Consider the following 13,719-nt stretch of genomic DNA (forward strand, 5'->3'; position numbering starts at 1 on the left):
GGTGGGTGGATTTGTGGATGTTCTATGACCTTGGGGGCCCCTTAAACAAGCGGACTCTGCTGAGAGACTGGCAGTTTCTGCCTCCACCCCAATCCCCACTGGTTCTCACGGTCAGAAGCAACGAGGCTTTATTTTCCCTAGCCCTGGAACTGTAAGCTGTGTGGTCTGGTCTGGAGCTGGGATATATTCCCCAGTTGTCCTCTAGACTTTCATAATGTGTGACTGCACTTTCTGCTGGCCGTCCACAGCCACTGCTTTGCTGCCACTGCCATTGCTGCCTCTGCCACCGCCACCACACCACCTGCTCTCCACCCCAGTTCTACCCCTCCTACCTGTGTGGGTGAGTATTACTTCTGTGTATCTGTTTGTTGGACTTCCATGCCGTGCAATTTTCTGGTAGTTCTGGGTGTTTTTAGTTCTGAGGTAGCTGTATTCCTTCTTATGGTTGTGGAGGGAGGGGAAGCATGTGTACCTGTGCTGCCATCTTGGCTGGAAGTACACCCTCTTCTCTCATTCCCCATTTAACTAACTCGCTTGGATTTCCTAGATTAATATAGAGGTGCATTTGGTACCATTTTATCCCTGGAAGAGCAGTGCACTTCAGAAGCCCAGAGAAGGGTAAAGGGTCTGTCCCACAAGCAGTTGGAGTTCAACAGATCCTGCTCACAGAACCTCGCCTACCACAGTCCACCTGGCATTCGGTAAGACTTTCCCATTGTACTACACATCTCATCTGCAATCATTTGTTTCATGTTGACATTTGGCATGTGTTTTATTTTTGCTCCTCACTGCACAGTCACTACTCCACACTGATTTGGTGCTTGAGGGTGGGGGCGGGGATCCATTTAAACCACCATGGAGAAGCAAATAGGCGTGTGTCCCAGCCAGTGGCCCGTGCCTGCAGTGATCCTTATGAACGGGAATACCTCTAACACCCACAAGAGCTTCATGAACCCCTGGCTTCTAAGTTCCCACTCTTGGACATGATATTGTGCTGACACCCATGTCTGTAGGTCGGAGGTCATCTCTGACTTCCTTGGGTGCACAGGGCCATGCTCACACACCAGAAAAGAGACCCTGAAGCATTCCCCTAGGATGAGCCCCGAGGAGCACAAAAGGCACTGGATGTCCAATGGCACAAATGAGATCCCGGACATGACGCCCACCTCCACACACAAGTGATCTTTCTTATGCAGTAGTGACAACAGGACACAAAGTGGGTTCAGAGGGCTGTGGAATTCTTCTGGTATCTTTCATATTTTTTCCCAAATAGTTGCCTTGTATTCTGCCTCGCCCAACTCCTGTCTGTTACACAAAAGGACTTCTTTCTGACACTCTTCTTCTTTTCCTTTTCCATATTCCAGTATTCTTCAGTTCAGTCTATCAAAACACACGTTCCAGCATTTCTGGGAGATTGAGGTGGAGAAGAAGAGGTCACAGAAGCAATAAACCCTCTCGAGTCCTAGGCAAAAAGCTGTGGTGAAACACATTGCCTGACGACAAACCGGCTGTAGCTGTTAATTACCGTTCAATACCCAAGACCAGTCATAATGGACTCCAAATATGTCTTGTGCAGTTGGAAAGGCCAGTTCTGGCCAGCAAGGGTTTTGTCCAGATCCGGACGCTCACCAAAAAATAAGAAGAAAAAGCCATGTTATCTACAAGTTGAAATACTCTCAGTAGGTAAAAATATTCAAGTGAAACGCAGGGAAGTAAAGATCCTAAATGAGTCTCAAGTTGAATCCATTTTCTCTTCGATACTGGCCCAGCCAAAGGCCAGCGTCCCACCAGGAGAGCGAGTGGCCTACAGGAGAGCTCTTACATTGGCACGGGAGATTCTGAAAAAGAGAGCAAAGTTGGGTCCGTCCAGAGCATCGGATGATCCAGAGACCATTACAATGTCTCCAAAGGGCCCACGGATGCAGTCTCATAAAAAATCTCGGAAGCCCAAAGGGCATTCACTGAGATGTCTTAGCCAAAGGAAAACCCCCAGATCACTGTTGGTACATTCAGAGGGTGAAGACACCCCTGATGGTGACAAATCACAGGTACACACACGTGTCGCTCCTGTTCCAAGAAAAAAGCAAACAAAGTCCTCAGAGAGTTTCAGCATGTGCTCAAACTCCCCATTGCTTTCAGAAGACGACCATGAGAAAGAGGGCAAGGAAAAGACAAACACCTCAAAAGCTAGGTCCCGGCATTGCACAGTCAGGAAGAACGGTGCAGGTGCTAAGAAGGGAGGCGTGCTTCCATGTCGGCCACCCAGTTCCATCGTCACTGTGCCCAAGGCTCTGAAAAGAAAGGCACCACACAGCACCTGCCCGAAGACCCTAACTGTCTCCTCTGACTGTTCTGGGAACATCAAGGACCCTGGAGAGGGTGCCTGGAAGCCAGGCTCCGAAGGTGTGGCAGCACCCTCCAGTGCCCCTGACCCGGGGCTGCGGTATTCACGCCGTTTGGCATGCAGACAAAGGAAGCGGTGGGCACCAGAGTTTCAGAGAACACGGCGGGAACCTCAACCATTTGTTGACTCAAAGGCTGTGAACCCCACCACTGCTATGAAGAAGGATGTCGCAGGGGATGTGGGACAACCAATAGTCAGGAAGAACGGTGCAGGTGCTAAAAGGGGAGGCGTGCTTCCATCTCTGCCACCCAGTTCCATCGTCACTGTGCCCAAGGCTCTGAAAAGAAAGGCACCACACAGCACCTGCCCGAAGACCCCAGCTGTCTCCTCTGACTGTTCTTCCTTCTCTGGGAACATTGAGGACCCTGGAGAGGGTGCCTGGAAGCCAGGCTCCAAAGGTGCGACAGCACCCTCCAGTGCCCCTGACCCAGGGCTGCGGTATTCACGCCGTTTGGCATGCAAGCCAAGGAAGCCGTGGGCACCAGAGTTTAAGAGAACACGGCGGGAACCTCAACCTTTTGTTGACTCAAAGGCTGTGAACCCCACCACCGCTATGAAGAAGGATGTCGCGGGGGATGTGGGGCAACCAATAGTCAGGAAGAACGGTGCAGGTGCTAAAAGGGGAGCCGTCCTTCCATCTCTGCCACACAGTTCCATCGTCACTGTGCCCAAGGCTCTGAAAAGAGAGGCACCACGCAGCACCTGTCCGAAGACCTCGGCTGTCTCCTCTGACTGCTCCAGGAACACTGAGGACCCTGCACAGGGTGCCTGGAAGCCAGGCTCCGAAGGTGTGGCAGCACCCTCCAGTGCCCCTAACCCAGCACTGCAGTATTCACACCATTTGGCAAGCAAACCAATGAAGCGGTGGGCACCGGAGTTTAAGATAACAGGGGAGGAACCTCAACCTTTTGTTGACTCAAAGGCTGTGAACCCCACCACCGCTATGAAGAAGGATGTCGCGGGGGATGTGGGACAACCAATAGTCAGGAAGAACGGTGCAGGTGCTGAAGAGGGAGCTGTCATTCCATCTCTGCCACACAGTTCCATCGTCACTGTGCCCAAGGCTCTGAAAAGAGAGGCACCACGCAGCACCTGTCCGAAGACCTCGGCTGTCTCCTCTGAGCGCTCTTCCTTCTCCGGGAACATTGAGGACCCTGGAGAGGGTGCCTGGAAGCCAGGCTCCAAAGGTGTGGCAGCACCCTCCAGTGCCTCTAACCCGGGGCTGCGGCGTTCACGCCGTTTGGCATGCAAGCCAAGGAAGCCGTGGGCACCAGAGTTTAAGAGAACACGGCGGGAACCTCAACCTTTTGTTGACTCAAAGGCTGTGAACCCCACCACCGCTATGAAGAAGGATGTCGCGGGGGATGTGGGACAACCAATAGTCAGGAAGAACGGTGCAGGTGCTGAAGAGGGAGCTGTCATTCCATCTCTGCCACACAGTTCCATCGTCACTGTGCCCAAGGCTCTGAAAAGAGAGGCACCACGCAGCACCTGTCCGAAGACCTCGGCTGTCTCCTCTGAGCGCTCTTCCTTCTCCGGGAACATTGAGGACCCTGGAGAGGGTGCCTGGAAGCCAGGCTCCAAAGGTGTGGCAGCACCCTCCAGTGCCTCTAACCCGGGGCTGCGGCGTTCACGCCGTTTGGCATGCAAGCCAAGGAAGCCGTGGGCACCAGAGTTTAAGAGAACACGGCGGGAACCTCAACCTTTTGTTGACTCAAAGGCTGTGAACCCCACCACCGCTATGAAGAAGGATGTCGCGGGGGATGTGGGACAACCAATAGTCAGGAAGAACGGTGCAGGTGCTGAAGAGGGAGCTGTCATTCCATCTCTGCCACCCAGTTCCATCGTCACTGTGCCCAAGGCTCTGAAAAGAAAGGCACCACGCAGCACCTGCCCAAAGACCTCGGCTGTCTCCTCTGAGCGCTCTTCCTTCTCCGGGAACATTGAGGACCCTGGAGAGGGTGCCTGGAAGCCAGGCTCCGAAGGTGTGACAGCACCCTCCAGTGCCTCTAACCCGGGGTTGCGGCGTTCACGCCGTTTGGCATGCAAGCCAAGGAAGCCGTGGGCACCAGAGTTTAAGAGAACACGGCGGGAACCTCAACCTTTTGTTGACTCAAAGGCTGTGAACCCCACCACCGCTATGAAGAAGGATGCTGCTGAGGATGTGGGGCAACCAACAGTCAGGAAGAACGGTGCAGGTGCTAAAAGGCGAGCCGTCCTTCCATCTCTGCCACACAGTTCCATCATCACTGTGCCCAAGGCTCCGAAAAAAAAGGCACCACACAGCACCTGCCCAAAGACCTCGGCTGTCTCCTCTGACTGTTCCAGGAACATCGAGGACCCTGGAGAGGGTGCCTGGAAGCCAGGCTCCAAAGGTGTGACAGCACCCTCCAGTGCCTCTAACCCAGGGCTGCGGCGTTCACACCGTTTGGCATGCAAGCCAAGGAAGCGGTGGGCACCAGAGTTTAAGAGAACACGGCGGGAACCTCAACCATTTGTTGACTCAAAGGCTGTGAACCCCACCACCGCTATGAAGAAGGATGTCGCGGGGGATGTGGGACAACCAATAGTCAGGAAGAACAGTGCAGGTGCTGAAGAGGGAGCCGTCATTCCATCTCGGCCACCCAGTTCCATCGTCACTGTGCCCAAGGCTCTGAAAAAAAAGGCACCACGCAGCACCTGTCCGAAGACCTCGGCTGTCTCCTCTGAGTGCTCCAGGAACATCAAGGACCCTGCAGAGGGTGCCTGGAAGCCAGGCTCCGAAGGTGTGACAGCACCCTCCAGTGCCTCTGACCCGGGGCTGCGGTGTTCACGCCGTTTGGCATGCAAACCAAGGAAGCCGTGGGCACCAGAGTTTCAGAGAACACGGCGGGAACCTCAACCATTTGTTGACTCAAAGGCTGTGAACCCCACCACCGCTATGAAGAAGGATGTTGCCGAGGATGTGGGACAACTGATCGTCAGGAAGAACGGTGCAGGTGCTAAAAGGGGAGCCGTCCTTCAATCTCTGCCACACAGTTCCATCATCACTGTGCCCAAGGCTCCGAAAAAAAAGGCACCACACAGCACCTGCCCGAAGACCCCAACTGTCTCCTCTGACTGTTCCGGGAACATCGAGGACCCTGGAGAGGGTGCCTGGAAGCCAGGCTCCGAAGGTGTGACAGCACCCTCCAGTGCCCCTAACCCGGGGCTGCGGTGTTCACGCCGTTTGGCATGCAAGCCAAGGAAGCCGTGGGCACCAGAGTTTAAGAGAACACGGCGGGAACCTCAACCTTTTGTTGACTCAAAGGCTGTGAACCCCACCACCGCTATGAAGAAGGATGTCGCGGGGGATGTGGGACAACCAACAGTCAGGAAGAACGGTGCTGGTGCTAAAAGGGGAGCCGTCCTTCAATCTCGGCCACCCAGTTCCATCGTCACTGTGCCCAAGGCTCTGAAAAGAAAGGAACCACGCAGCACCTGCCCAAAGACCCCAACTATCTCCTCTGAGTACTATGCCTTCTCTGGGAACATTGAGGACCCTGGAGAGGGTGCCTGGAAGCCAGGCTCCGAAGGTGTGGCAGCACCCTCCAGTGCCTCTGACCCGGGGCTGCGGTGTTCACGCCGTTTGGCATGCAAGCCAAGGAAGCGGTGGGCACCAGAGTTTAAGAGAACACGGCGGGAACCTCAACCTTTTGTTGACTCAAAGGCTGTGAACCCCACCACCGCTATGAAGAAGCATGTCGCCAAGGATGTGGCACAACTGATAAGCAAGGCTGTCCCACAGGCGCTGGGCCCCATTGAAAGAGGAATGGTGTTCTGGTTTAAATTTCAAAACCACCCGTTTTGGCCAGCAGTGGTGAAGAGTGTCAGCCACCCAGAGAAGACTGCAAGGGTGCTTCTGATTGATGCAAACATGTGCCCTGAACGGAGCGGCATTCAAGTGCCTCTTCGGAGGTTAAAGCCTCTGCATTGTAAAGAGAAGGAGAAACTAATGAAGAGAGCCAGGAAAGTGTACGAGCAGGGTGTGAACTGGTGCTTCTCCCTGATTTCCCACTACGGAGAACAGCTCAGTCAGGGGTCTTTCGTGGGTTCTTTCCTGGACTACTATGCCGCCGACATCAGCTACCCAATTAGGAAAGCCATCCAAGAGACGCATCTTGAGGTTGATTTCCCGAAGGTGAATTACGCTGACCTGGAAGATTCTGAGGAGGAGAGCTCCCCAGGTGGGAAGGAGCCCTGCAAGAAAATTCTCCCTGACCGGATGAGGGCTGCTAGGGACCGAGACAACCAGCAGCTCGTGGACTTCATCGTGAAGAGAAAGGGGGCCGACTCCCATCTTCTGGACATCCTCAAAGGCAGGAAACCATCCAGGTGGCTGGTGTCATTTATGAAATCAGCCAGGTATGTGATCTGCGTTGAGACATACCTGGAGGATGAAGACCAGTTGGATGACGTGGTAGGGCATTTACAAGAGCTCTACAAGCAAATAGACAAGAAGGCGCTGTCTCTGACAAGGGATGACAAAGTAAGTTTTGTTCTGGAAGTCCTTTTGCCAGAAGCCATCATTTGTTCGATTGCTGCCCTTGATGGGCTAGATTACCAGGAGGCAGAAGTAAAGTACCTGCAAGGGCCACCTGTGCATTACCGGGAAAAAGAACTATTTGATAAAAATATCTTAAGGGGAATAAAAAAGAGATCGGCAATCGTGAGCAAGGCGAAATAACTCTCCCCCTGCACCCACACCTTAGCCAAGAGACCTCTCATTCGTAGCATTAGTAAGAAACCCCGACTGCACGAGTTTGTTTTAGATCTGTCTCTGGCATTTGTGGGTGGCACGGTCTTCATCATTTCTTGTTTACAATTTGTTAAAATATCGCTGGCAGTTGTACTTACCTGTGCTTGCTCAGATGTGTGACTATCCAAGTAGTTTAATAAAGTTGTTTTTGATTGTATATAGTTTGTATTTTCTTATAAGATACACACTCTGGCACTACATGAAAGACCCCTGGTAACAGGTACTAAGCAACAATTGTTTTTAAAATCTGAGACGTATTTTACAGAAACATCACATGGGCTGCTCATTCTTTTTGTGATACATTCGTATAAACGATTGAATTCCTTCCCAATATAATTCCTGAGTTTCCCCTGCTATGTGTATTCCTTTGGGGGAAGGGGACGGGAACATCCCTGAGATGTGAGACCAATGACAGAGATCTTTTTCTATATATTATCACTACCATCAGATGGTTCTTGGAAAGGCAATCTGAAATCCAGACCAAGTGAAGGGATCATCTGCATGTAGCCCACCTGTGAGTAAATGAGATCTCAGCATGCAGTAAACACTTGATCAGCCTGTGCTGGTAGAGCTGCTCATACTGGGCCTCAGGGTTCTCAGCCCTCCTAGGGGGTCTGACGAGTCTTCCAGGGCCAGGACGGTGAAAGACCAGGTCCTCAGCGGGCGCCCCGTGTACATCCTCCAGGATCTGCTCCACTGTGGGGGCCGCTGGGCGAGTGGGCAGCACCACGTGCTTTTTGGCCTTCGGGCCCGTCATCCCTCACCCCTTCAGTGTCCGGGGCCGGTGGCGGTCCACCTCTGCCTCTGTTTCCCCGCTGAAGTCACCTCGCCTCACCTGGGCACGCGCCCAGGGCTGCTGGCACCAGAGGGAAGTCTAGTTTGACTCTTATGAACACATTTCACAACCTGTAGAAACATAGTTTCTTCTATTGGCAAATACACTCGCTTTCAAGAATCACACCTCTAACAAAGACATTTATCAGCAAGGCACTCATTAACAGCTCCAAATCCATTCTACAGCCTCTGCAACAAAAGCCAAAGCAGGCAAACCCAAGACTTGTCTAGCAATCAACATTTTAGTATTTCAAAATATCTAGATATCCAATAACTTTAATCAAAATTTACTAATTTAGAGAGGAATAGGTGAAATAAATTAAATCAAGGTGATCAGGTGTAGCTAAGGGTTTTCTTCAACACTTTTGATAAGATTTACCTTCCAGAAATTTGCATATTAAGGTAGTTCAGGTAAGTTATTGGAGACCAGGTATTTGCATTTCAAAGGCAAACTTTGGTTTTGGAGTTTTGGGGGCGAGGTGAGGGGATGGCATTTATTAGCTTCAGAAGCCTTCTTCAGTTCAGAGATAGTCTCTAAACTTTCTTGTTAACCTTTAAAAAAATTATCTGTGCTCGTCCTAGAAGCTTTTAATTTCTAAATCAATAAGCTTCTCATTCATTCAGTTTAGTTTTAGAGCAAGTCTTTTCTAATTTTGCGTACAAAAAAAATAGGCTCCAAAAGAAAACTGTAGTTTGGCCATTTTAAGTTGGTAACATATCTGGTTAAACCCTCCCATTTCTTTAATGCACTTGCAAGTCAAGGCTTTCTACCGGGAGTATTAATGAGGGCTGGGGGATGGGAGTTTCTCTGGCTTTGGAGGCACAATTTCCCATGTTAATTTTAGTTTTATTTTGAGATCTGTACAGTCTGCACTTCACATTCACAGAAAGCAATACGAACTGAAAAGCAAAATTAAAAAACCAGCCACTCATTTTTTTCTCTCCAGTCCTGCCTTAGCCTGGGTTCTGTCAACCTTTAATCTTAGTTCCACTTTGAAGATTTAAAAAGACAGCTCAAATAAAGTCAGGGCCTCAAACCTTAGAACAGGGAGGTCTGGAATTCCAGTTGAAACTCACCCAAGTTCACCCTTTGCAAAACAAAGAGCCAGTGAGGAACAATGGGCGTCTGCTGATACATAGCATGAGTCTGGGTCTGCAAGGTGGTCCTGAGTAAGATTCTTCGGAATCTGCTGACTATGTCAAGTTATTATCAATGTAAGAAACATTTGAAAATATAGAGAATTTTTGGAGAGTTTATTTGAGCCAAGTTGATGACAATTGGAGGAAGCAATATCTCAATGGATTCAGAAAGGCTCCCACATTTGAATTCACGTGAATCAGAAACCTGTTAGCACTGAAAACAAAGATATTAAGGTTTCTAAATTTATAACCCTCAACTTAAGTCTGTTTATTTAACAGATTTATTGTTTATTTGTAAAAACAGAGAACAATGATAGTATTTTTAATAGTATTATTCTGAAGGTGATATGTAATAATGATAATGAAATGTTTAGGCATATAGTGTTGAATGTATGTTAGTTATTAGCTTTGATTCTCCTCATTATTTTTTTTTACACCACGAGCTTGTAATTTTGAGTCACTTAGCCAGGACTGTGGTTTGGCAGGTGATGATATAATAGTTTGTTTCTTCATAAGTTTTCTTCCTATGTAACGATTGGACTTATGATAGTGGCCTCCTACGAACCAGCTTTTATCAATATACTGAGTTCACCAATAACAAGAAAATAAAATCGCTCTTAATGTGGGGCTCTTCACTTCACAGTGGTTTATAAAAATGCAAATTAGTAACACTTTCCTAATATGGACAACTTTGAAATATAAAATGTTTTATTGAATTTATTTAATACTTAATGTACGAGATAAATTTTGGCCTGTAATAGCACAACTAGTATATTTCATTGTGGGCTCAGAATACTTGGTTTAGATTAAAAAGTTGAGCTATAAGCACTGTTTTCTCTACTGAATTACACAAAGTCCTTGCTACATGGAAGTGAGTATACTATAAAAAAGACATGCCTTCTCTTACAGAACAAGCATTCATACAGGGGCAATCAGGGGTGTCAAGAGTCTCACCTTTGAAGAAAGCATTTTCCTCCCTTCTATTTGTCTGATTACGTAGAAAAGAGGTCAGGATAAAGAAAGACTTGATGGCAACCAAAAAGATAGTTGTTGAATTAATGAAGTCTGCTGATGAATGGCAACTTGCAATAGACTAGTGCTAAAGGGATCAAAGTCGGTAACAACTGCCCAGAAAACACAACACAACACAACAAACAAAAAATAAACAAACCGGCGCCTCCGGCGCGGAGGGCAATGAAAGGAGGAACTGGCGTGGCTGTGAGAACACAGGCCCCCTCGGAATCACAGAAGCTTAGAGCAGACTATTTGATTTCCTGTGGACTGTGGAGACGGGCACTCAGGCAAACTTTATTTATATCTCAAAGATCAGAGGGACTTCCACGAACTATTGAAACACAGGTGCCTGCAAGAGTGAACTAGAAGGAAAAAGCCCCAAAATGATTATGGCAACTGGGCATGGCCGCGGTGGGTAGAGGTGCATTACTTGTTTTCCCTCTTAATTGTGCTCTGATGTGTCTGGTGGCTTTTAGTCTTTAACTTGTTTTTTTTGGGGGGGGGGCTGAAAATCTTAGAACCATGTGGTTTTCAGAGAAATAGAGATGGGCTGTTTCATAATATTAATACTACTGCTACTAATTATTAAGTACCTTAACGTTTTTAGAAAATGGATTTTTAAGTCTTAAGTAGGATGAATAATTAAAGCATACAAATATGTATATTGGAACACAAAAATATAGCATTATTTAGAAATTCAAGAGCAAATTTCTTGTAAAGAAAACTCATAGAAGTGATCACCTTTGATAAATATAATGAATAGAAAGGGAGGAAAATGCTCCCTAAATAAATTACGAGTGTTAAGGATCTAATAACAGTTTCTGAAAATGTAAAAAATAGGCAGGTAGGACTGCAATATACTTGAAAAGCTAGGGCAGGTTTGGCCAACTTTACCTGTAAAGGACCAGATGACACCTATCTGAGACTTGGTAGGCCACACAGTCTCTGTCGCAACTCCCCCACCACGCTTCTGCTAGCATTTGGGAACTGCTGAATTCCAGACTTAAAGGTAAAAATGGGTAAAAGATAATGAGTTAATGAACAGCTGCTGAGCGGGAGAGGGCTTTCTAGAAGCATTTTCATGCAAAACCAGTGAGAGGGCGGGTCACACTATTTCGCCTGGACAGCACGTTTGGCAAACGTACAGAAAGCCCTAAGTGTCGCTGGGAGTGCGTGTTGATACCCGCGGAGGACGGAGCGCTGCTGCCCGGCCGCCGCGGGCGCAGGGCTTTGCAGAAGGGGCCTTTGGAGTGAAGGCTCCGGCTTCTGAAGAAGGGGCACCGCCCAGGAGGCCACTCTGGAAGCAGCTGCGGCCGCCAGGGCCAGCGGCCACCGCCCCCGGCACAGCCCCGCCCGCGCGCGTCCTCCGGGCCCCTCTCCACGGCCCTCTCCCGGCAGAAGCCGGGAACACGCCGGCAGAGGACGGAGGTGGTGCGCGGACCCTCCTGTCCAGAAAAACGGCACAGCAGAGAGCGACCAGCGAAAGCTCCTCTCTGAAACTTCCCTCCAGGGCACAAAGTATACCGGACATGCCCCAAACCAGAGCCTTGATTCTAAAGGCCTTAAAGGACAGGACTGAGAAACTAGCAGCAGGGGTTCCTTTTAGAGTAACTTCCGGGAACAAGCAAGAGTTTCATTCCTTCGTATTATTATTTTATTCCTCGTTTTTAATCATGACTCTGTGATAGGTCTAGCTTGGAAGCTTTAAGGACAAAGATGTAGTTTTCCAATACTTTTATTTCTCCCCCTTTTTCTGTACAAAATGCATGCCAGTCTTCCTTCTCCAGAGCAGCAATTCTTATCGCCCGCTATAAGAATAGTAAACCAAGACCAGCTGCATTACGGAGCATCTGTAATGCAACCTGACATAAATTGAAAACCTCAGGCAGCTTTCTAACCTGGTTACACACTGAAAGCAATACGCTGATGCTGACATCATCTAATTAGATCAGCTGGTCCTGACTGAACCCCAAGGACAAAGGCCATGCACAATTTCTTGAGAAGAACATTTATTATGAGGACAGGCTTCTTGTGTACTAAATCACTTTTGACAGGGGATGTGTAAAACCTAAGAACATTTAGCCATTTACTGCCTAACCAAGAAGACTGATTTTCTCTTTCTAAAGAGAATATTGTTTGACCTATATCATGTCATGCAATGATACAACACAGGTTTTTCAACTTGACCTCTCCAGCCCTTGCTGGTGTGGCTCAGTGGATTGAGCGCTGGCCTGCGAACCAAAGGGTCGCTGGTTTGATTCCCAGTCAGGACACATGCCTGGGTTGTGAGCCAGGTCCCCAGCTGGGGGCCTGCGAGAGGCAACCACACATGGATGATCAAAGGTGGTGTGTTTACCCTGTCCAACACAGTATCTGAAATAGTCCTTGGATGGGCCAATGAACTTTCCATGTCATTAATAGTTGCCCTGGAAACCAATTAGTGAGTGAGGTAGCAGACCATCATTTCTTCCTCTGCCTTTTACCGCTGTAAATTTAGTAATCTTTTACGTTTTAAATTTCAATGAGACCACCCAATAACAATTCCTAATACTGCATAAAAACACTGAGTGGGGGCAGGGTGATGTGACATGAGGTAGCATGGTATGTTGCAAAACGATTTCAAGTTTTCATCCAGTTTTTCTTTTTAGCCCCCTGTGTTATGAATCTGTCCCACAAGATGACCGCCCTGAAACTCAACACCCTGGAGCTCTTATAAAGCCAGGTCCCTGTCTAATGGGGTAACTTTAGACTCTAGAAAATGTGAGAACGCATCTGTCTGACCATCCAGCAACTCTTGAGTGCATGACCTAGAGAAAGACTGGCATCTGGATACAAGGAACGATATACCAGAGCTGTTTTGCAGCACCGTTACTAAAAGGGGAACTTGGAAGCAATCTGCATGTGTGACAATGGTAACGGAACTAATACAGGGTATTACATCCATGTGATAGGCTCTTAGCAGTTTAAAGAATTAAACTAAATGTGTATATATGTAAAAACAAACGTAGTTATGTATGTGTACATATTATACACATCATGTATGTATACATATATCTGTGTAAACATGCATCTATGCATGTTAAAAACATGATGAAGAGTACAAGATCAAGGAGTTCCATGTACACTATCTGAGTCCACACTTCAAGCTCAGGGTAGTATTGCCTCTGGAAAAGTACAGGGGGAGAGATCCACGTAATGGTGAAGGGAATTTAAGTGAAATCTAATATGTTTTCTTTTTAAAACAGTGGTTGGAAAGAAGTCTTACAAAATTATAATAGTTTATGGTGAAAACATATTTTATGTCCTCCTTTCTTGTGTTCTGCCAACTCTTGAGTTTCTTACAAAGAAAACTAATGTTTTGCTAGCTATAGGATCCCAAAGCTATGTGGCTGCCCCTCTCCATTTTCTTGCTTATTATGTGAGCAGTAGCATGAGCAGGTACATGTCCCTTGGTTAGCTAATGGCTTCTGAACGTTCCATAATTTCAGCAATTTCAGCCCAGGGAAGCCAAGTTGTTCCTTTAAGCTGTCCCATCGATAGGTGCAAAACA

The 13,719-nt window shown here is 48.1% G+C and overlaps 1 protein-coding gene across 4 annotated transcripts; it reads left to right on the forward strand.

Moving 5' to 3' along the window:
* The first annotated feature begins 1,550 nt into the window (after positions 1–1,550).
* Positions 1,551–7,274, forward strand: LOC149991880 (PWWP domain-containing DNA repair factor 3B-like). 4 transcript variants are annotated; one of them, XM_090264900.1, is made up of 4 exons: positions 1,551–2,226; positions 2,617–2,802; positions 3,193–3,386; positions 6,159–7,274. In XM_090264900.1, the coding sequence occupies exons 1-4, from the start codon at positions 1,551–1,553 to the stop codon at positions 7,107–7,109; spliced, it is 2,007 nt and encodes a 668-aa protein (XP_090121026.1). In that variant the 3' UTR covers positions 7,110–7,274. The 4 variants fall into 4 exon arrangements, with proteins under 4 accessions (XP_090121026.1, XP_090121023.1, XP_090121024.1 ...); XM_090264897.1 differs by lacking the exon at positions 3,193–3,386 and having other exon boundaries at positions 2,617–2,972; positions 6,120–7,274; XM_090264898.1 differs by lacking the exons at positions 2,617–2,802; positions 3,193–3,386 and adding an exon at positions 4,204–4,389 and having other exon boundaries at positions 5,959–7,274.
* Positions 7,275–13,719: the final 6,445 nt, after the last annotated feature.

This window comes from Furipterus horrens, unplaced genomic scaffold (assembly GCF_987537825.1).
Source record: "Furipterus horrens unplaced genomic scaffold, mFurHor1.1.pri manual_scaffold_17, whole genome shotgun sequence".
NCBI lineage: Eukaryota > Metazoa > Chordata > Mammalia > Chiroptera > Furipteridae > Furipterus > Furipterus horrens.

Coding starts and splice junctions, on each gene's coding strand:
- LOC149991880 (XM_090264897.1), top strand. CDS start 1,551: ATGGACTCCAAATATGTCTTGTGCAGTTGGAAAGGCCAGTTCTGGCCA. Junction 2,227..2,616: donor AGTCAGGAAGAACGGTGCAG/GTGCTAAGAAGG, acceptor AGAACGGTGCAG/GTGCTAAAAGGGGAGGCGTG. Junction 2,973..6,119: donor CCGCTATGAAGAAGGATGTC/GCGGGGGATGTG, acceptor ACCGCTATGAAG/AAGCATGTCGCCAAGGATGT.